Source organism: Neoarius graeffei, chromosome 11 (genome assembly GCF_027579695.1).
Source record: "Neoarius graeffei isolate fNeoGra1 chromosome 11, fNeoGra1.pri, whole genome shotgun sequence".
NCBI lineage: Eukaryota > Metazoa > Chordata > Actinopteri > Siluriformes > Ariidae > Neoarius > Neoarius graeffei.
Window position 1 is genome coordinate 77,207,187 of NC_083579.1, and position 24,507 is coordinate 77,231,693.

The 24,507-nt window shown below is 41.4% G+C and overlaps 1 protein-coding gene across 4 annotated transcripts in view; it reads left to right on the forward strand.

The window, feature by feature from the left end:
• Positions 1 to 24,507, forward strand: part of zgc:103755 (uncharacterized protein LOC449988 homolog) — a 202,750-nt gene that overhangs the window by 21,714 nt on the left and 156,529 nt on the right. For all 4 annotated transcript variants that reach the window (XM_060934732.1, XM_060934733.1, XM_060934734.1 and 1 more), the window contains exons 4-7: positions 1,876 to 2,015; positions 2,185 to 2,278; positions 9,515 to 9,676; positions 9,773 to 9,891. In XM_060934732.1, the coding sequence (XP_060790715.1) occupies positions 1,876 to 2,015; positions 2,185 to 2,278; positions 9,515 to 9,676; positions 9,773 to 9,891 (515 nt within the window). The remainder of the gene's footprint in view (positions 1 to 1,875; positions 2,016 to 2,184; positions 2,279 to 9,514; positions 9,677 to 9,772; positions 9,892 to 24,507) is intronic.

The following is a 24,507-nucleotide window of genomic DNA, read 5'->3' on the forward strand; positions in this document are numbered from 1 at the left end:
TTAACAAACTTGTACTTTGGCAGTTTCATCAAGGTGTGCTTGCTTTCTGAAATCAACTTCCCTCACAATTTTTGGAGGAATTTCATGTAATTTGTTAAAACAATTTTATCCTCCACTGGCTGAAAAGCCCGAAGAGGGATTATGTCGTGGCGATGTCCGTCCGGCCCGGGAAGGATGCTCACCTTCTGAAATCAACTCCTCTCACAGTTTTTTGAGGAATTTCACGAAACTTGGCAGGATTCTTTGTTGTATGTCGGTAATACACATATTGTAATTTTGTTCAATTCAGTCTCATTTTACCAGCGTTATGGCACAGTTGCCAGTGGTGGGGGGGGTATTGTGCTCTCAGAGCACTCTTGTTTTGTTTGTTTACCACATAATTCCATATGTTATTTCCTAGTTTTGATAGAATATTCATCCGCACTGTTTATATTAAAGAGCTTGTTCATTAATATGACCCTAATACACAGGGACCTGTATGGTAGATGGCAACAATATTGGTAACTTTTCCAGTTAACTTTAACAGTTATGGACGGACTCTTCAGTATCAGAATCTCTGTGACATGAAGTTTTCAGTCATGGGAGTTTTTTTTTTTCTCTAGGAGGGACTTTTAAACTTTAATCTGTGTTTGCTTGAATTTTTTTTTTTTTTTGCTTATCGTTAACTATCTGCTGGTCAATAGCAATTTGAAAGTTTTTTTTTTTTTTTTTTTTGGTCGTCATATCAAACTCCAACTCCCAGAGTACGGCCTACAAACATGGCCATGGATTACCATTCACAGCCATCACCGACACGCTCACGTTCGCATTCATCTGACTACTGATTACACACACCTGGACTCAATCACAACCTCACATACACTCACCGGCCACTTTAAAAGGAACTTGTTCTTGGTTCTAAGATCCCTTTTCTTGGTTGCAGGAGTGGAACCCAGTGTGTTGTTCTTTCTGCTGTTGCATGCTGAGATGCTTTTCTGCTCACCATGGTTGTAAAGAGTGATTATATCCTTCCTAGCCAAAAAGCTCAAACCAATCTGTCCATTTTCCTCTGACCCTCTCTTATCAACAAGGCGTTTGTTTCCACCAACAGAACTGTCACTCACTCACTCGATGACATTTTTCGTTTTTCCCACCATTCTGCGTAAACACTCGAGACTGTTGATCAGCCGTTTCTGAAATACTCAAACCAGTCCATCTGGCTCAAACCAACACCCATACCACAGTGAAAGAAAGTCACACTTTGGGATCACGATTTTTTTTTTTTTTCCCCGTCCTGATGTTTGAACATTAATGAACTGAAGCTCTTGATTTGTATCTGCATGATTTTACGCATCATGCTGCTGTCGAGGGATCGGCTGATTAGAGAACTGCATAAAATAAGACAGCAGGTGGATGGATGGGTGTATCTAAGCAGATTCCAAACACGCGCACATTGCGAAGTACGTGCTCTGTGTTCTTGTACCAGTTATTACCAAGCTTATTGTTCATTGATCGTTATTCTGGTTTTTGATCTCGTTTCTGGTTTCCTCGTCTTGCCCTTGCCTGCCCGAGTCCATGTTGTTTGCTGATTGCCGGACTCTTACCTACGCACTCCCCATGACTTGTGCACAAGCTCTTTTGTCTTTATTGTCAAGTTTAATACCTGCACTCATGTCCGTACCTGCATTCCTGAGATTTCCCTTTTAAAACTGTGCTTGTTTCCTCCTACACCTCAATTAAATCCAGTTACAGTTACTTGTCTCTCTGAATATGGATCAACAGGCAGTCGATTATAATTTGATACAAACTGTGCCTATTGATTTTTTTTTTTCTTCAAACTCGTCAGCTTCAGATACAGTATGCGCTCACACTAATCTGGTTGTTTTTGTTTTGCAGACTTCTCTTTCTTCGACCCCAGTGATCCGCAGTGCAGGGTGGTGCTGTTGGATCCCCGTACCACGGTCCCTGAGCTATTTGCAGTGCTCAGACAGTGGGTCCCTCAAGTGCAGAAGAACATCGCACTCATCGGTAACGAGGTCAGTGTTTTTCTTTTGCAGCTTTGGAAAAACGTACACACAACTCGCCCACATGCCAAGATGGTGTTGAAAAGTGATCCGCTGCACTGCGTGTGTGGGTAGTTTATGATCTCTTCCTGGTAGGGACTGGCATGTAACATTAGACTTGTGTTTGTGCTTCGTGTTTTAGATTCTGAAGAGAGGTTGTGGTGTCAATGACCGAGATGGGCTTACTGACATGAGCTTGCTGCATTACTGCTGCAAAGCTGGTGCACCAGGCATAGGTGAGATGTGCATGAGTACGCTGAAGATACTGAAAACCGGTTGATTGTTGTTGAAAATGCATCTAAATAAGAAATACTAAGCTGTTAAATTATCTGTGTGGAATAGTAAATTGCTTAGTTTTTGTTAATAATCAATAAACTACTAGAATAACTTTCTACACCTTTACCCTCAGCGCAACAAAAATGTCCTCATGCTACTCTACCGTTCCTAAAAGCTAACCGGTTAGTCAACTAGCTGGTATTACATCACAGGCAAATGGAACTGAGGTGTCGGTATCCGTATCCGCCGTAGCTAATCACAGCTGTCTGCAGTGTTGTAGTCGAGTCACTAAACCTCGAGTCCGAATCCAGTCTTGAGTCCCCAGTGTTCAAGTCCGAGTCATTAAAAAAAAACTTCGAGTCGAGTCCGAGTCCAACACTCCACCCGCACCATTTGATGGCGGCTGTTTTAGCCCCATTAACATTAGTTTGTTCCTGAACATGGCGTATGAACAGGTGAATGTGCTTCTCTTTATCAGGGAGTGTGAAGTATTCTGTCAGAGATGGTTGGGAGACGGATGTAGGTGCAGAAGGTGTGTTTATTAATACAAGTGAATACGGGAAACACTCCAGAATGGCAGGCAGAAGGCAACAGGTTGAGCGAGGCACAAACAGGCTATCGTAGACTCGGCAGAATCAAAGACGAGAAACAGGAAATCAGGAAACCAAACAAGGAAATAAGGCTCGGTAATGTGTCAGCAATGCAACTCAATACTTCGCAAAGTAAATGTGTTTTCACGGTTTTTATATCAGCGCGCTGATTGCGCCTTAATCCTGTGCAGGTGCGAGTCGTTTACGACACACACGCGAGAGCCTACTTGGTGCACGCGCTGTCCGGAGCGCGCCCAAGAGTCTATCTGATGCACGTGCCAAGGCGCGCAGGTGTGACGCTCTTACACGAAATTAGTACAAAAATTAATGTAAATATAAATATGCCAAATTATTATGGCATTTTACAAAAAATAAAGAAAAAATCCGAGCCCTCATCTCCAATTTACGAGTCTGAATGCAGCTAACGCGCATTCAGTAGCGGAGCGTAGGGATCTGGCTGGCGTGTAGGGGCGGATCAGACTCTCGTAACCATATCAAAATAGGAAGTGGAATTTTACATGGCAAACGCAAGAAAGCAACATGACTGGTACAGTGAAACATCCCAGAGCAGTTATGCTAAATATTAGCACTCTTGGAATGTCGCCTGGCCAATTAAATTAGTGCACTGGACCTCGTTGATGTATAATTAATAGGCATGTAACAATTTACCCAATTAACGATGCGGTTCATGATATTGGGTTCATGATTCAATTTTCCCATTATCTTTTTTTGGGAAAAGAAAATAAGAAAATTGTATTATCCAAAAAATAATAAAATCCTTATTTTTTATCAACTTGTATTCCTTTTGTTAAATAAAAAAACAAAACAAAAAAAACTTTCATTTATTATTTGCTCACATTTGTAAAGGATGGAGTAAAATATAACCGTCGATTAACAAAGCGTTCTTGTTCTTAAAAATGGAAAAAAAAATTGCAAGCCTTTTCTTAATAAATTTTGTTGAAAATTTGTACTACTTGCAGTTGCTTCTCTTTTCTTTAGCATTTGGCAATCTAATCTGCAAAGAGAGAGCTGCGACGACTTGTTAATTCTATTTGTACAGTCAGTCACAGGAGCTATTTCCCGTTCTTCTTTTTTTTTTGTGTGTGTGGTTTTTTTTTTTTTCACGGCATTAGAGCTGTGTTACTTCAGCTTCGGATGAAGTCATGTACATTCCTGCTGTTGTACATGATTGCTCCTGCTGTCTACACAATGCAATTACAGCTCGGAAGAACAAAAAGTACGCAGACTGATAATAATTGCAATTCAGTTTTTTATTTCATCGTTTTGAATTGTCATAAATTTGTATTGTGATTTATTGTCACTCAATATATTGTTACATACCTAATAATCAACAATACACCACAAGAAGATTGTGATGAAGTCTCAAATTTGATTGGTCATTGTTTTGAAATGTGTTTTTTGAGCTGTAAACTAACTGATATGAGTACTGTGATGAAACACATCAGTGTTGATGTTAGTATTGGGGGGAAAAAAAATCTTATTAAAATTGGGATTTTATGGGTTGAAAATGGCTCAAAACGCCATCTACTGGTTAAAATCATCCTGAACTGTGCAAGGCCGATGCTGACGGAGAGTCGACCATTTGATACTTCTCTACATCATGATTTTATTTTTTTTTTTATTAATGGCCTGCACCCAGATATTTTGACTATTTGGGTATTTATTTGTTGGGTAGGTATTTGGTTTACAATTTTGGGATTCGGATATTAGTGGGGTTTTTGTTGTTGTTGTTTGTTTGTTTTCCCCCCTCCTTTGCGCTACGTCATGCTCCAGTACACTTTGGCTGTTAAACGGGACACAAAATGCCAAATACTTCAGCTATGAAGGAACGCTTTAAATTGAGTGAAGACAGGACAAAGGCAAATATGGCATTTGAAAGTAACCTACCATGGTGGTACAACAAGAATAAAGTCAGTTGAATACTGTAAATAGTAAGCTATTGTTTGACATGGTTTAAAAAAAACCCACCTCAATGAGGCTTGAGCTCATACTGGCCACTGCTGTTGTGTGAGTTTCAAATCCGATCAATCCTGTGGGAGGAGTAGCAATTTTTGTGAAATCGCATATGACCCCTGTGTAGCCGCAACCATGGCAGGTGGTGCCACCTGGTGAACAATTCTTGTTGGAATACGTTTTTAGAGTCTTCTGGGTGAGTTTCAGTGAAAACATCCCAGCGGTTTACGAACGGTGGTGTTTGGTGTGATGAGTCACCCAAAATGTTCAAACGCCACTGTCTTGACAACTTTCATACATACCAACCTGAGGAACATCCCATATGACTGTTCAAAATCTGATCACTCCTGTAGGAGGAGTAGTCATTTTTGTGAAATTGCATATGACCCCTGTGTAGCTGCATCCATGGCAGGTGGCGCCACCTGGTGAACAATTATTGTTGGAATATGTCTTTAGAGTCTTCTGGGTGAGTTTCAGTGAAAATGTCCCAGCAGTTTAAGAAAAGTAGTATCCGGGTCGAGAGCTTCATCGGCGAAGCTCGGCAGGTTTTGAACAAGTAGGTCATGTATTTAGATAAAGATCTTCACGAGTTTTTCCTCATACAAGCATGGTAAACATATTGACAGAAACTTTATACTTTCTTCTGTGCCCACTGCCAAATAATATTATAGTTTTTAAATGACCAAAATTAGATGAAACATAAAACTTGTCACCTTACTCAGTCACACTGGAGTCGGAGCTCTGAGTGCCCACTTACACATTCATAAAAGACTACTCGCATGGTAACGGCATGATAATCACTTTCACTCTTTCGGTTTCGATTGGTGTCTCTTTTGCTGTGGGAACGCCCACCATAAACAGGATAAAATCTGTCAGACATAGTTTAGGCTATTTGGAGGTAAAAATTGCGAGATTTTACGTGCTTTGGGTAATTCAGGACAGCAAATCAATTCATGATTAATTTCAGGATTCAGGACAGCGATTCAGTCTTGAGAACTGCAACGTGGTGCCTTTTTTTTTTTAATCTATATATTTATTTATGGGGTGGCACGGTGGTGTAGTGGTTAGCGCTGTCGCCTCACAGCAAGAAGGTCCGGGTTTGAGCCCCGTGGCCGGCGAGGGCCTTTCTGTGCGGAGTTTGCATGTTCTCCCCGTGTCCGCGTGGGTTTCCTCCGGGTGCTCCGGTTTCCCCCACAGTCCAAAGACATGCAGGTTAGGTTAACTGGTGACTCTAAATTGAGCGTAGGTGTGAATGTGAGTGTGAATGGTTGTCTGTGTCTATGTGTCAGCCCTGTGATGACCTGGCGACTTGTCCAGGGTGTACCCCGCCTTTCGCCCGTAGTCAGCTGGGATAGGCTCCAGCTTGCCTGCAACCCTGTAGAACAGGATAAAGCGGCTAGAGAGATAATGAGATGAATGAGATGAGATATTTATTTATTTAAAAAAATTTTTTTTTACTTCGACTCGATCCAGCCAAAGATCAACTCGAGTAAGTGTAAATATTTCTTCAATTTCTGATGAGCAGATCGGTTGATGTGCATACGCTGTAGTGTATACACAGGAAGCATGACTGAGTTCTCAATTCTAAGTTTTTCCAGAGTTAAAAGCATTTTCCTCAAAAATAGTTAATTTTGCTTGATTTTGAGTTTAGAGAGTAAAATTTGGAGTTGGAGTAAGAGCAAAATGAAAGAGTAATTGTGTAACAGAGTTGGTTGTGGCTCTGAACTGAGTAAAGTAGGACAAGAGTTAATTTCAAGACCCACTGAATAGAGTCAAATACCAAAATAAAGTCAAGTACCAGATAAATAAAGATGCTGTAAAAAGCAGTTTTAGAACTGTGTTGGAATGTGTAAAAAAACAAAACAAAACATGACCTTACCCATTGGGACTTGACCTGATGGGATTAAGAGTTTGCAGTGGAAGGGCTTTTCACTCTTCTCATTGAATGGAATGGAAATTTTTCACCCTTCTCATTGAATACCCCTCCCACTGCCAACCCTTTATCCCAAAACAATAGGACATACTTTTTTTGATGGCCAATTAATTGTCCAAACCAATGGAGCAGATTTAAGTTTTTGTGCTTGATCCATTCCTAAGACTGAACAGAATCACCTCAAGTGACCAAAACGGTTCGATACAATAGGTAAGGTAATGTTTCTTTCACACATTCAAACATAATTCTAAAACTCCTTTTTACAACATCTTCATTTATCTGGTATTTAAAAAAAAAAGTACAATCGTGATATACGTAATACAGATATATTATTGTAGCTGAACTTGTGCTGAATACAAAAAAGTCATATGACTTTGAAAATACTGCTTAGATTTGTTGAAATTGACAACACAATCAGAGCGTACCAAAGTCATTAGAGTGCCAGAAAATACCCTCAGACTCCAGAGGGTTAATGTGACGAGTCACCCAAAAATTTCAGACGCCCATAAAATCATAAATATGACGGGTGGTGTCACTGTGTTGACAAGTTTTATGCACACCCACCTGGGGAACATTGCGAGTTTGATCGAAATCTGATCAATCCTGTAGGAGGAGTAGCGATTTTTGTAAATTGTGGATGGGGGAGAAGTGCAGACTAGCGAGCAAACTTATCTTGGCTGATGTCTGTCGTCATGATGAAGCTGCTTTTACCCACCGGTTAAACAAACATTCCATGTGATAAACATGCACTTTGCTTGGAAAATCACAGCATTTTGTCAAGCTTTGTCTCAGATTCGGAGCCTATTATTATGAGCGTTTATGAAAGTCTATAATTTATCCATGATAAGCAATTGTCACAAGCTGTTATTATGTCACAAAAATGTCACATATTTCCCCCTCATGCCAAACACTTCCACACTGATTGTTTATTTTCGTTACCACGTGTGTTTTGATTTGGTTCCTATCTTGTCTTATTACATTACACTGCAGGCATTTAGCAGATGCTCTCATTGGTGGTTTGGTGCCTTGCTCAAGGGCACTTCAGCCATTCCTGCTGGTCCAGGGAATCGAACAGGCAACCTTTTGGTCTCAAAGCTGTTTCTCTAACCATTAGGCCATGGCCTCCTATGTCCCCTCATTCACGTTGTGTCATGTTCACCTTCACCTGTTTCGGTTTTCTCCTTGATTATTTTCTCAATATAAGCACTTGTGTTTCTTTTGTTCTTCATGAATTATACACTCTTTGTCCCATACCAGTCTTTATCAAACCTTGTATTTTGCCTTCGTCTTTTCTGATTTTCATCCTGTTTTTAGCTCATCCAGCCGTAGGCCAGGCTGGATGAGCTTATGCGAACGCGTCCATTGTCCGTCCACAATTTACAAAAATCACTACTCCTCTTACAGGATTGATCGGATTTCGATCAAACTCACATACAATGTTCCCCAGCTGGGTGTGTATCAAAGTTGTCAAGATGGTGGCGCCACCTGTCACATTTACGATGTTGTGGGCGTCTGAAATTTTTGGGTGACTTGTCACATTAGACACTCCTCTTCGTCAGCTGCTGGGACGTTTTCACTGAAACTCACCCAGAAGACTCTAAAGACATTCCAACAAGAATTGTTCACCAGGTGGCACCACCTACCATGGATGAGGCTACACAGGGGTCACGTGCAATTTCACAAGAATCGCTACTCCTCCTACAGGAGTGATCAGATTTTGATCAACCTCATATGGAATGTTCCTCAGGTTGGTATGTATAAAAGTTGTCAAGATGGTGGCACCACCTGTCGTATTTAACATTTTATCAGTGTTTGAAAATTTTGGGTGACTCGTCACACCAAACAATACTGTTCATAAACTGCTAGGATGTTTTCACTGAAACTCACCCAGAAGACTCTAAAGACATATTCCAACAAGAATTATTCACCAGGTGGCGCCACCTGCCATGGTTGAGGCTACATGGATGGGAGTCATATGCAATTTCACAAAAATCACTACTCCTCCCACAGGATTGATCGGATTTCAAACTCGCACACAACAACAGTGTCTGGTATGAGCTCCAGCCTCATTGAGGCTATTTTTAATTTCCTCTTTTTTTTTTTTTTTTTGCGATCTGCCTTGTTTTGTTTCTGCTATTTACAGATCGCCCAACCATTATCTGTTCCTCGACCTCATTTTGGCCTCACAATTTGGAACTGTATGTAAGCCCTTTTAGTAATCGCTCTCATCCTGCACCTGCATTCATCTCGCCTACATTACAAGACAAAAAGTGCATGGATAGGACTTCTTTCACCCAAACCCTTCAGGATTACAAACATGTACACCGAAACACACCAACTTTTTGGGAAAATATTTTTTTTATTCAATAAAAACGGTAAGAGTACAAACAACAATACTATAGAATAATAAAATCCTTTAAAAAGGAATGTCTTTCATCAAACGGAAAGGCACATTTTGCAGCAGTACACCGTCCATCTCAGCCGAGAGCGGATAAACGTCTTCCCGAGACGTGTTCAGTGCCTGCATGTATGGGAAACACATTTGTTGTTTTATTTCTAGTAATGTCGTTAATATTGATGGCAGCTGAGTAATATGTATGACTATTTTGAAGTAAAATTGATTATTATAACGTGAACTTTTAATTGATAATGAGCTCAACATGATGGTTAAAGGGCTTTGCATCTCGCATATTTTTTAGGTGATGCAGAGAGCGCAGCGAGTTTTGCCCGGAAACTCTTATCTCTGGGAGCAGACCCGTCTCTGCGCAGCCGCTGGACCAACATGAGCGCCCTTCATTACGCTGCCTACTTCGACGTTCCTCACCTCATCCGTGTGGTGTTGCAGGCGTCACAGCCGGGAGGTGAGCGAGTGTGACCGAGTGACTCAGTCTGACTCCTCATTTGCTCAGACATGGCTTCAGAATGAGGTGACGATTTCTGTGTTTGCTTTATTTCAGAAGTGGATGCCACCTGCAGTGATTTTGACTTCGGCACCGCCCTGCACATAGCCGCTGCTAACCTCTGCACCGCTGCAGTCCGCTGCCTGCTAGAGCTCGGAGCTAATCCTGCATTCAGGGTACGCACCACTACGAAAACTCCGAAAGGAGCTGCAAATACATTTATTATTCATAGTGGGGTTTAGTCCATATGGCCATAAATTAGGATTCAAAAAAGTTTTTGTTTATGGATATCAGTCAAATTAATGATGTTTATTACATTATGGTCTCACCTTATCCTCTCACTATGTCCAAATACTGTAATTATAATAATTTCTAACCCATCGCTATTGAATTCTCGCATTTGATTGGTCAGAAGGTGTTGGTTAATTTTCTATAACAACGTAGCTCAGACATGCCGACCTTTACACATATTGCGTATGAGCTCCACATTTTAATATCGTAGTATCAACATGTGAATCTGGAATGATTGACAGGTGCCTGGGTGTTTTGACCTCTCCAATATTAACTGTCTCCTATGAAAGCCCCGCCCCCTTCATCCATCATTCATCTTGCATTAATAATCTCTCGTCTCAGCTTCTTGCTTGAAAGATGTGGCTTCACTTTCTGTCAAGTTAAATTATGGAGAATGATTTGAGTTCGTTTAAGTTGAATAAAACCTGTCAATATGTTTAATTATTTGAACGACAAACTTCACATAATGAATCAAGAATTGTTTTTTTCTTTCCCCTTTCCATGACCATACTCTTAAATCCTAAGCTGAATATCACGTGCTTTTAGTGTTAAAATTTGGCTTTCAAGCAGAATTGAACGGCCTATCTTTTTGACAATTGGGGAAGTCATGGCCTCATGGTTAGAGAAGCAGTTTTGGGACCAAAATGTTGCTGGTTCGATTCCCTGGACCAGCAGGAATGGCTGAAGTGCCCTTAAGCAAGGCACCTGACACACCGAACAAGGCAGCTCTCGGTACGTTGTACGGTACTCTGGATAAGGGCGTCTGCTAATTCTTCATTGTAGAACAATACTGAAAACATCAAAACTATGAAATAACATCTGGAACATATATGGAATTATGTAGTAAACCAAAAAAAAGTGTTAAACAATGTCTCATTTTAGATTCTTCAAAGTATCCAGCGTTTCCCTTGAAGACACTTTACACACTATATTGGCATTATCTTAACCAGCTTCATGAGGTAGTCACCTGGAATGCTTTTCAATTAACAGGTATGCCTCGTTAAACAATAATTAGTTAATAAAAGTTAATTAGTGCAATTTCTTGCCTTCGTAATGCGTTTGAGACCAAACAGTAAATAGTAAGTAATAAAAATACAGTAACTAGCCTTATTCACCACCACAACTGTAGTAATCCATATTATGTCAAGAACGGCTCAACTAGGTAAAGAGAAACGACATCCATCGTTACTTTAAGACGTGAAATGTTTTTTTAATGAATAAAAATAAAGAAAATCCATTGAATTAGAAGGTGTGTCCAAACTCCGAAGGTGGTTGAGAATGACCATGCTGAGATCCTGTGGGACTTCCAGATACAGATGGACAAACTGGTAATGGCTAACCAACCGGACATGGTAGTGGTGGACAAACGGGAGAACAAGGCTTGGTAATGCTGTCAATGTGGCAATACCAAGTGACAACAACATCAGCATCAGGAAAAAGGAACTTGAGAAGCTCGAGAAGTATCAAGGACTGCAAGAAGAGCTAGGAAAGATGTGGAAGATGAAGACAACATTGGTCCCTGTAGTGATCGGAGCCCTCGGTGCAGTGACCCCCCCAAACTGGGAGAGGGGCTCCAACAGGGCCCAGGAATAACATCTGAGATCTCTGTCCAGAAAAGTGCAGTCTTAGGAACAGCTAAGATACTGGGCAGGGAAAAAATACTGCCGTTTTAATTTATATAATATATATGCGCGCACAATTCATATTCCTTGTTTTTGGATGATGTGAAAGAGCCTTATAGGATGTAACTTTGTTTACACACACAGATGCATGACTGGCTTTTATTTCTCTTTTTCTGCCATGCCCAGAGGCATGAAGTTAAAATATATAGATTTAGGCACTGCCTAAAAGCGGAGCTCCCATCTGTTTCTGGGTTGTAGAATTTTTTTATATCATAGCCAGCCTCTTTTATTTCTTTACTGGCTAACACTGGCCACTAGGCAGCGTGTATGACTGGTAATTACTAACACTGGCCACTAGGCGGCGTGTATGACTGGTAATTACTAACACTGGCCACTAGGCGGTGTGTATGACTGGTAATTACTAACACTGGCCACTAGGCGGTGTGTATGACTGGTAATTACTAACACTGGCCACTAGGCGGTGTGTATGACTGGTAATTACTAACACTGGCCACTAGGCGGCGTGTATGACTGGTAATTACTAACACTGGCAACTAGGCGGCGTGTATGACTGGTAATTACTAACACTGGCCACTAGGCGGCGTGTATGACTGGTAATTACTAACACTGGCCACTGGGCGGTGTGTATGACTGGTAATTACTAACACTGGCCACTAGGCGGCGTGTATGACTGGTAATTACTAACACTGGCCACTGGGCGGCGTGTATGACTGGTAATTACTAACACTGGCCACGAGGCGGCGTGTATGACTGGTAACTACTAACACTGGCCACTAGGCGGCGTGTATGACTGGTAACTACTAACACTGGCCACTAGGCGGCGTGTATGACTGGTAACTACTAACACTGGCCACTAGGCGGCGTGTATGACTGGTAACTACTAACACTGGCCACTAGGCGGCGTGTATGACTGGTAACTACTAACACTGGCCACTAGGCGGTGTGTATGACTGGTAATTACTAACACTGGCCACTAGGCGGCGTGTATGACTGGTAACTACTAACACTGGCCACTAGGCGGCGTGTATGAGTGGTGGTACACGGACAAACCACAAAAAATTGACTCGATGGGTTTACCATTTTTTTCTTAGGTATGGTGCTCCGCTGTAGCTCTGCTATTAGCCATGCTCATTTATTTTCCTAGACGCATTTTACACACTCAAGGCGTTAAAGCCAGAAGTCCTGAACACTCAAACAGCAGTTTCCACCCTTTTTTGAACGGTGGGCCTAATTACTGATATTGTTTACCCTTCTGAAAAATAAATTTCCTTATTGATGGGTCGGTTCTCCTTATCAGATTACTTTGTGACCTTTGGCTTTTGACCTTTGTGATTGACGTGAATCGCTATCACAGTCAGTCGGCAGAGCTTTTAAAAGTGATGTCATAACTGGAGCTACGTAACTTGTATCTTGCCATGCAGATGCTTTACATTTCATATTAAGAGTCGTCTTATTGTGTAGTAATGTATCCAGTTTATACCACAATGCTGATGAATTCTCAAACCTGATTGGTCAGAATGTGTGGATTAATTGTTGTAATTCCATCTTAAAAGGCAAACCACAGGTTATCCATTCATGTACTTGTTCTAATAAGTTTTATTCTATCCACATTCATTGGATATGAGCAATCGTGCGCTCTGATTGGCTACTCTACTACTAGGATATCAGCTCATATACCGTGAGTAGAGAAAAACAAAATGGCGGAGCGTGTTGCTGAACCAACCGAGGACTCCACTCAAAAAAAAATGCAAAAAAAAAAGCAACAAAATGTGGAGTGAAAGTATTTGATGGTAAGAGAAAAATTTTTCAAGAATTATCATCATCACATTTTTCACAAATTGCTCCTGTCATTTTGCTGGTTTGTTTACATTCTTCATCTTTAAGCATTACAATTTGTTGATTTTTTTTTTTGACTAGTTCAAAAGCTCAAAGAAATTTGAAAATTACAGAACTGAAATGTCAGAGGAAGAATTAAATCAATGTCTAAAGTGATCCGATTCCTCAGCAAGATGGCACTTTTTACAAAAAAACAACACTAAAGTCAATTCATGCAGCCATCGATAGGTTTTTAAGAAGTCCGCCTAAGCGGAAATGATTTTGTCGGATGTTTTGTATAAAGTTTTTATTTCTCAAATTTGCAAAAAATAACAGTAAAAATGCTCCGTTTCTCAAAATCCAGTGAATGTGGATAGAATAAAACAGTTATCCCACTCAGTCTTGTCGGACATGGATTATAGACAACTGTGCTACGCGCCTCGTCAGCTATCAGCTCATGTACGACTCGATTTTGTGGAATAACTGTTAAATAGCTTCCAAAGTAGCAACTTACACAGAGACGACTTACGCAGACGAGCCACATAAATGGATTTAAATACTGTGTATTAGTTGACATGGTGAAGTTTCTGTAAGAGGATGTTTTATTTTGCATTTATGGAAGGAGTCTCCAGTGTGAGAGGTAAAGCTGTACCTTTGTGTCAGACAAAGAAAATTTTTCTTGGTAAAATGACTCCCCCACCCCCGTCTTAGTATCATTAAAGGTAGACGAAATATCAGGCCATTCTGTGGCTGGGAAGTTATTTAATTTGAGGGGATTAAAGCAAATAATGTGCGTGAAATCGCTCGCTTCGAGCAGACAGAGGAAGTCCATGTGCGCATGCGCAGGTTTACCTTCTTCTTCTTTTGGGTTTTATGGCAGCTGGCATCCAGTGTTGCATTACTGCCATCTACAGGTTTCCCTTTGAGCGTGCACTGACAGTTCCATCATTCTGTCGCTAAACGAACAGCTGATCACACCGAGGTGCTCGCTGAGCGCCCATATTTATTAGTTTGGTCCTGCGTTTCCTTTCCTTCGTATATAACATAACGTCTTTTCTTCTCGCTTTCTTTCCATTACTGTAGTCGGTCTTTCACGGTTCATTCGCACACTCACATCCTCCATTTTTCTCTCCTGTTTCAAATTTGTATCCCACAATGCCTTGCGTGAACGTGGAAAGCCCACCACGTGATGCACGATGTAGTATCTTGAATCGGGTCATGGTGAAGCAGGAAAAAATAGCGGAGAATTTTGGGCCATGTGGAGATAAATTCATTAATTGTTCTATTTTTAAAAAACTAATAAAATTGGAAGTCTGTGATTCGAATTCAGTAGCTTTCGGTCCGCTAAACAAAAATAATTAACTGTCGGGGAAAATTCTTTTCATGACCTACACTTGAAAAATCTGAAAGGCGGTATATGTTTGAGAGAGAGAATAAAAATAAGGCTGGTGAAGGAACAGCTCATGTCATAGCTGCTGTAAGTGATGTGCAAGTATAAGGAAGTGTCAGTCATGAGCGAAATAACTAGTTTTTTGGACATTCCACAACATGAAATGTACCTGTTGTTGTTCTTTAATAAATAAAGATAATCAGTTTGGTCGCAGTAACTCTGCTTCGAGTCGGCCACATCACATGCACCAGTCACACCAGATGTCTTCTAAGAGCACTGAATATCACAAGGAAAGTGCTTCCCAAGCTGAGTTCTGAGTGTAAATGAGGCTTTTTTTTTCTTTTGAGTTTTCTCACTTCGTTGCTCTGAAACAGCTAGCGATGCAATAATTTCGTGTCCATTGCTGTTGAAGTGTCTCGCCACTGGAAAGGAGAAATCCTTCATTCTGATGGTCTGAAAGTGCCAGACAAAATGACCAGACTGTCTCCTTTCAGCTTCTCCTGAAGTCCAGCTTATTGTATAGAAGGTTCCAGCAAGCAGCCGCAGTGTACTGTAAATAATAATAGATTTTTTTTTTTTACTATCTATAGACTGGAAATCAGGTCACGATAACTTCTATAAAATATCTTTGTCTTATTTTAGATTTCTTAATTTATTAATTGCACAAGTTTACATACTCCTTGGACAAAATGAATGACTTGTCTGCTTATAAAATAGGACTTAATCCAATTCCTCTAACAGCATGTTGGATTAGAAGTGCAGCAGCACAAAGGGTGAAGCTTAGGCTGGGCTCAAAATAGTCGTCTCCCCTTTCGAGAATTGCAGTACGCGACTGACCGCTCCCAATCACGTGCACTTCATGTTTTTATCCATATAAATTGAAAAGCTCACTAAAATAAATGTTGTTCTTGCTGCTGCTGTTGCTTTGTTGTTATTTACACGATTGTGCTTTTTAAATAACAATTTAGAGGTTTGTTAAATCTATGAAAATGTTGATTCTTTCGGTGATGCAAAATATGAATCATGATTTTTAGGTTTGCAAGCAATTTCCCGTTAATACATTAATGAGTCTTTATTAAATGTCTGCAAAAATAAATTAAAAAAATATTTTTTTTAATCCACAAAATTGTATTTTTATTTATTAAAATATATCTTAAACTCAATAAAAATAGTCTATAAAGATGTTTAACGTTTTACAATTTAAAATTCGGATTATAATTATAAAAAAGTAAAAAAAATTAAAAATAAAAAGGAATCACAATATCCATGATGGATCAGGGGGAAAAAAAAAATTTTGTTCTGCTTTTTGTAGTTTATAAAATAAGTGATTTTAATATCTACCAAAATACATTTAGTTTGTTCATAAATTAATAATTAATAAGTTGGTTTTATTTAATATATGTGAAAATATTTAACATTTCTTCTGACTGAAAAGTGTTTTATTTATTAAATGGAGCAAAAAATGTTTTTTTTTTCCATTCACAGAAAAAAAGAATCTGAAAATTGTGAAATTTTACAATTTGAAAGATTAAGTGCAAAATTTTAACATCAGCTGCTACCAGTCAGTTCATTTTTTTATATATATCATTTATCACGATCAATATTCTATTGTCATGTCACCTAACCCCGGGATTAAAATGATACTAGAACTTGTCTTAATCGTCTAATTAATCCGTTTAGTGAATTGCATTCTCTAATCTAGTTTATGTAATTGAGTTTGCAATTTTAAAGGGGCGATTTAAAAAGCTTTATTTTGTTTCTAATACAGAGCTGATGGCACAGCCTTTCAGTCGTACAGTTTCAAATTTTCCTGCTGTATATAATGCATTATTCATGAAATCATTGGTGTAGCTCTCTGATATGATACAGCACGAGTGATTCCATGCCTGTTGCACAGCACACAGAGAGCTGGCATTGAATCAGAGCCCACATGTCCTGGTGAGTGGGACAGCAGTGAATAGTGCATTTAGTAAAAGGATGGAGGAGGAATAATATTCAACAGCAACAACAAGAAGAAACCCTAAGGGATTCGCGTACTGCATATTTATAAAGACTGACCTTTCTCGATCAGTGTTCATGCTATTAATTCTGGTTTTTGGCTTCACTGTCAGGATGATTTTCAATAGAGTTTACTTGGAATTAAACAGGATGTCTTTGCATGGTTGCATGTCAGTAAGCAATACGAAGAAAAATAATTTAAATTGAAAGATCTCATGACATTTGACCGAGGAAAATTAGAGACAAAATTACAAACAAGTTTGTCCTGCTATCACCTGAATTGGTTTTTAAGATTAAATGTTCAGTTGTTCATATGGACGAGGTTTGTCTGTGCTGAACTGCACCACTTGAGGGCAGTGTGGCAACATTTAATAGCCGTGAAGTCTCAGAATTGCAGGAAGTTCCAGCTGAGAGCATGAAGTGATAGCTGTGTGGTTAGTGGTTTAGTGCATCAGTATAAACAATGATCCGGTCAATACTTGGGACCGCTCTCACTTCTTATTATTAGCAGAGAAATCACCGAACACCAGTAATTGTTTAATTTGCACTGAGTTTGCTTTAGGTTTGCGTATTCTGGGATCATTTCTCAGACTAAATTAGCTTAAAGTCTAGAGCTCCGACATGAGCTTCCTTCACTATTCTGTCAGTTTGACTTTGACTAAGATGACTAGTTCAGTTAAGTTCAAGCAGCATTATTGGCATGACTGTGTCGAGGGCACTGTTGCCAAGAAATAAGAAAAAAAATCACAAAGCTTAAATTAACAATGACAGCAGAAATATCAATCAGGATACTAATACGTTGTAATATCAGAAATATAAATAACAATGGGCGGCACGGTGGTGTAGTGGTTAGCGCTGTCGCCTCACAGCAAGAAGGTCCGGGTTCGAGCCCCGTGGCCGGCGAGGGTCTTTCTGTGTGGAGTTTGCATGTTCTCCCCGTGTCCGCGTGGGTTTCCTCCGGGTGCTCCGGTTTCCCCCACAGTCCAAAGACATGCAGGTTAGGTTAACTGGTGACTCTAAATTGAGCGTAGGTGTGAATGTGAGTGTGAATGGTTGTCTGTGTCTATGTGTCAGCCCTGTGATGACCTGGCGACTTGTCCAGGGTGTACCCCGCCTTTCGCCCGTAGTCAGCTGGGATAGGCTCCAGCTTGCCTGCGACCCTGTAGAAGGATAAAGCGGCTAAAGATGATGAGATGAGATAAATAACAATACTAATGCTAAAAAGCAACAATAATAAAAAAGGTCAGTGCACATACCAATAATGGCGATACTCATATTAACAGTATTAGTAGTCTGGAGTTAATTGTGCTGAATGCTGCAAATAAAATGATAAAACCTGCAAGCATAACAACAGCAGACAATCGGTGACAACGGCAGCAAAATCGGAAAAGGAACGAAAGCAACAACAGCAGAAAATGGACAATGGGAATGGAAAAACGGATGAGAGCAACAAATGGACGACAATGACAGCAAGGACAGTGGAAAATCAACGAGAGCAACAACAGCAGAAAATGGACAACGGCAGCAGAAAAACGGACAAGAGCAACAGCAAGCACAGCGGAAAAATGGACGAGGACGACAGCAAGGACTACAGGAAAATGGACGAGAGCGACAGCAAGGGCAGTGGAAAAATGGACGAGGACAACAGCAAGTACTGCGGAAAAATGGACGAGAGCGACGGCAAGGGCAGCTGAAAAACGGACGAGAGCGACGGCAAGGGCAGCTGAAAAATGGACGAGAGCGACGGCAAGGGCAGCTGAAAAACGGACGAGAGCGACGGCAAGGGCAGCTGAAAAACGGACGAGAGCGACGGCAAGGGCAGCTGAAAAACGGACGAGAGCGACGGCAAGGGCAGCTGAAAAACGGACGAGAGCGACGGCAAGGGCAGCTGAAAAACGGACGAGAGCGACGGCAAGGGCAGCTGAAAAACGGACGAGAGCGACGGCAAGGGCAGCTGAAAAACGGACGAGAGCGACGGCAAGGGCAGCTGAAAAACGGACGAGAGCGACGGCAAGGGCAGCTGAAAAACGGACGAGAGCGACGGCAAGGGCAGCGGAAAAACGGACGAGAGCGACGGCAAGGGCAGCTGAAAAACGGACGAGAGCGACGGCAAGCGCAGCGGAAAAACGGACGAGCGCGACGACAGCAGGAAATCAATGAGAGCGACAGCAGCAACAGTGGAAAGATGGCCGACAGCAAGGACAGTGGAAAAATGGGCAAGAGCGACAGCGGCGAAAGCAAAAAAAATGGACGAGAACAACAAACAGCAGAAAATGAACAACAGCAGTGACAGTGGGCGAAAAAATCAACAAGAAAGAAGACGGCGGAAAAATGGACGACAGCAATGAGAAGACGAGATGGACGAGAGCGACCGCAAGGACATGAATGCCAATAAGAACAATGCAAATATTAGCATAATAATATGTGATATAACAAAAGCAAAAATGATATAAGATAGCATACATATCAATAATAATAATGCAGCTGTTAATATTACATGGAGGAGAATGACCGCAAGGGCAACGGAAAAACGGACGAGCGCGACGGCGAGCGCAGCGGAAAAACGGACGAGCGCGACGGCGAGCGCAGCGGAAAAACGGACGAGCGCGACGGCAAGCGCAGCGGAAAAACGGACGAGCGCGACGGCGAGCGCAGCGGAAAAACAGACGAGCGCGACGGCAAGCGCAGCGGAAAAACAGACGAGCGCGACGACAGCAGGAAATCAATGAGAGCGACAGCAGCAACAGTGGAAAGATGGCCGACAGCAAGGACAGTGGAAAAATGGGCAAGAGCGACAGCGGCGAAAGCAAAAAAAAATGGACGAGAACAACAAACAGCAGAAAATGAACAACAGCAGTGACAGTGGGCGAAAAAATCAACAAGAAAGAAGACGGCGGAAAAATGGACGACAGCAATGAGAAGACGAGATGGACGAGAGCGACCGCAAGGACATGAATACCAATAATAACAATGCAAATATTAGCATAATAATATGTGATATAACAAAAACAAAAATGATAAGATAGCATAGATATCAATAATAATAATGCAGCTGTTAATATTAAATGGAGGAGAATGACCACAGGGGCAGCAGAAAAATGGACAAGAGCGACAATACAAGTAATTAACAAAAGTAATAACAACAAATAATACCACCATAAATATCAGTAATAACAATGCTTATATTAGAATAACAATAGTATATGATATAACAAAGTAAAAATGATTCATGATAGCATGGGTATCTCATGTCATCTCATTATCTCTAGCCGCTTTATCCTGTTCTACAGGGTCGCAGGCGAGCTGCAGCCTATCCCAGCTGACTACGGGCGAAAGGCGGGGTACACCCTGGACAAGTCACCAGGTCATCACAGGGCTGACACATAGACACAGACAACCATTCACACTCACATTCACACCTACGCTCAATTTAGAGTCACCAGTTAACCTAACCTGCATGTCTTTGGACTGTGGGGGAAACCGGAGCACCCGGAGGAAACCCACGCGGACACGGGGAGAACATGCAAACTCCGCACAGAAAGGCCCTCGCCGGCCACGGGGCTCGAACCCGGACCTTCTTGCTGTGAGGCGACAGTGCTAACCACTACACCACCGTGCCGCCATAACAGTATATCATAACGTTGCTATTGTAATCATTAATATTCATATTATTATGATGGATATTTCTGCTATTATGTATTATTGTTGTTAATAACAATAGATATTTGCTATTGTGTTGTAACTGTAGTTATCATTAATATGAGTATTTTCATTTATTTCTGATTTATGTAATGATTATTTAATAGCAGCAGTATCAATAATGACAATACTAATACAGTATGAACAATAAATACAAGTAGCACCACCACCAACAACAACAACAATAATATAGCAGCTATACTATGGATGCATCAGTAATATATAATTTTTTTTTTTTTTTTCACACTGAGTACAACTTTCTGGTGTTTGTTGTAACTGCTACCAAAATTATTAACCTGATTAGTATTAAATAATCACTGATGTCATGGATCCTTTTATTTCTCTGGGTTTATGTTGGTCGCTGCCCTGTACTGCGAGGACCGAACAGTGCTTTAAGATGTTGTAGCAGCTCTTGCCGCAGTATCAGCGTAAGAAGCATGTTATGCCGTTTAAACCACATCTTTAATAGCGAGTGTGAAAGTAGCCAGCCTGAGCACACAGAGAAGTATCGGTAAGCATCATGATTTAAAAATGAGCATGAATTGGACCTTGGCTGACAAGCAAAGTAACTCAAACACACGTGTCTCGGTGCTCAGTGCCCACAGAAGTGAGATGAGGTCAGACGAGACGGTTTCACTGCATGCTCTTTTCAGTGCTAATGAATACCTTTGAGTAAGGGCAGTCCACTGCATTTTTGAGGACCACGCCTGCAGGTACTCCTACTGCTGTGTGCTCAGGTTGGGTTGGCTGCCCTCTCATTCGCTATTAAAGATGGTGTTTAAACCCCATACTATGCTTCATGAGGTGTAAATGCTGCCTGGATGAGATGGCGAAAGGTAACAGGTGTACTTTATGACAGCAGGATGCCGACCCATTTGAAGGCTAACGTATATAAGACTGTGGTATGCCCAGTAGCACTATATGGCTGCAAATGTTGGCCAGTCACTGTAAAACATTCGCAAAATCTACATGCCGTGGAGATGAAAATGCTACACTGGTCTCAAGGACTTTCTCTCTTAGATCATGTGGAAAATACAGAAGTCCGTAGGAAAATGCAGGTGGATCCAATCACTGCACAGATGAGAGAGTGGTGCCTCCGATGGTACGGTATGTGACGCTCGGATGGAGCAATGGCTAAATCTGCAACAGCACTGGACATTCCAGGCAAGCAGCCATGTGGAAGACCCAAAAAGAGATGGGCTGACTCAATAAAGGAGGACCTAAAGTCCACAAAAGCAAAACCAGAGGATGTCTTTGATTGGAGTAGATGGAGACAGCTGAGCCGAGCTGTGGACCCTGCACCCATGCGGGAGGGACTAACACAAGGAAGAAGAAGAAGAAGAATATGCTTCATGAGGTTATATGTATGGTAGGAAGATGCTGCGCTTGATATTTTCGCAGAGCACACTTCGCAGTGTGCTTTACTTGAATATGCCAAGCTGTCTGTCTGTGCCACCATGGAGTCATTCATGGCAGTTATAGTAAGAATACAAACATAGTGACTAAAGTCACAGCAATTTGCGCTAGCTCTTAGAAACCTGGACGTCTGGTCACCATACTCCTATAGATCTGGAATGGTCAGACATAAAGAATGATGCTTAGTGAGGAAAAGTTGCTCCCTGCCACCCTGAACAAAATTAATTAAAAAAAAAAAAAGATTGAAAAAAAATCATGAAAATCGACAGTTAAGTGATTTAAAAAAAAAAAAAAAATCCTGTTTTTCATGGATCATTCCGGATCAGTGATCCAGATCAGCACCAAAAGTCATAGCAATGTAATTCAGCCCAGAGGTATTCTTCATGTGAAATTTGGTGAGTGTGGCACAGTGGTATAGTGGTTATCCCTATTGCCTCACAGCAAGAAGGTTCTGGGTTCGAGCCCAGTGGCCAGCAAGGGCCTTTCTGTGTGGAATTTGCATGTTCTCACCGTGTCTGTGTGGGTTTCCTCCACAGTCCAAAGACATGCAGGTTAGGTTAACTGACCTGACCAAAGACTTCATATCCTGCTGAGGCAGCTTCGGGCTGTAGCAGTTTATTGATTTCCCCACGCACTCGAAAGGCCATATTTTGAACCTTATCTGTTGTTCTGGTGTTACTCCCTCTAATTATTCTGCAGCCGATCTCCCCATCTCTGACCACATGCTTATTTCATTTAATGTTAATGTCACTTTATCCAAAACTAAACTGTCTCGTACCATCTCGTTCCGTAATATTAAGGACATTAACTTAACTGCACTGGACACTGGTATTGCAACTCTCCCTAGCATCAACCTTACATCCACTCCTGATGAACTGCTCTCCCACTACAATAGTGGCCTCCACAATCTTCTGGACACCCTGGCTCCTTTAAAAACACAGACTGTCTCCTTCATCCAATCCGCACCTTGGTTTACACTCAAACTCCGCCAACTTAAGGCCAAAAGTCATCAACTGGAACGCCTCTACAGAAAACCTGGTCTCACTGTTCATAAGGACATGTTCATGAATCACATTCTCTTCTATAAGGATTCTCTCTCCATTGCAAAATCCAATTACTATGCAGACTTACTCAGACTAGGTAATGGAAACACACGAGCATTATTTTCTCTGGTTAACAAAACACTATGCTCACCTGACTGTCTCCCTCCCCATTTCTACTCAACTGATTTTTGCAACTCAATTGTGGCATTTTTCAACACAAAGATTGACAGTATTCATCAGCAACATCTCAGCCACCTCACCCTTCCCAACTTTTCAAATCCCTTTGTCCCACCCACTCTCTAGCTTCAAACTTCCCTCTGCTGCTGATATATCTGACCTCATCCACAAATCCAAGCCATTTACCTGCCAGCTTGATCCTCTCCGTACTTCCCTGGTAAAAGCCTCTATCCATTCTCTGATCCCTCTAATAACTGCTATTGTTCATTCTTCTCTCACCTCTGGTACTGTCCCCTCATCTTTCAAATCAGCCATAGTAACCCTGATTCTCAAGAAACTTGGTCCTGACCCCAATAATTTCAACAACCTTCGTCCCATCTCCAATCTCCCTTTCCTTTCCAAAATCCTGGAACAAAATTGTTGCATCTCATTTTCACGATCGCATCTCTCTTAATCTCTATGAACAGTTCCAGTCTGGCTTTCGCCCACTTCATAGCACAGAAACAGCTCTTGTCAAAATCACTAACGAGCTCCTCATGGCTATTGACACTGGACTCCTTACCATCCTCATCCTCCTCGACTTGAGTGCGGCCTTTGACACAATCTCTCTCACTATCCTCGTTGACAGATTAGCCGCTATTGGACTATCTGACACGCCCCTGGACTGGTTTAAATCCTCTGGCCGCACTCAGTTGGTCCAACTGAAAACATTCACATCCCAACCATTCCCCCTCTCTTCTGGTGTACCCCAAGGTTCTGTGCTTAGACCTCTTTTATTCATTATTTATCTTCTCCCTCTTTGCAGTATTTTCCATAAATTTAACATCCAGTTCCATTGCTACGTGGATGACACCCAGCTCTACCTGTCCACCAAACCCACCTCCTGTCTCCCACCCACCTCCCTCTCTGATTGCCTACAGGAACTCAGATCCCGGTTTTCCCATAACTTCCTTAAACTTAACAGTGATAAAACTGAGGTCCTTCTCATTGGTACTAAATCCACCCTTTCAAAAATAAAGTTTCTCCTCAGTTTCCCCCTCCCCCCAGGTTAAGAATCTGGATGTCATCCTTGATAGCACTCTATCATTCCAGTCCCACATAAATAATGTCACTCGGTCAGCTTACTTCCATCTACGTAATATCTCACGCTTGTGTCCGTCCCTCACACCCAACAGTACCACTATCCTGGTTCACACCCTGGTTACATCCCGTCTTGACTATTGTAACTCCCTTCTTTTTAGTTTACCTGACAAGTCCATCCATAAACTGCAACTGGTTCAAAACTCTGCCGCCAGAATTATTTCCAGAACCCCCTCCGTC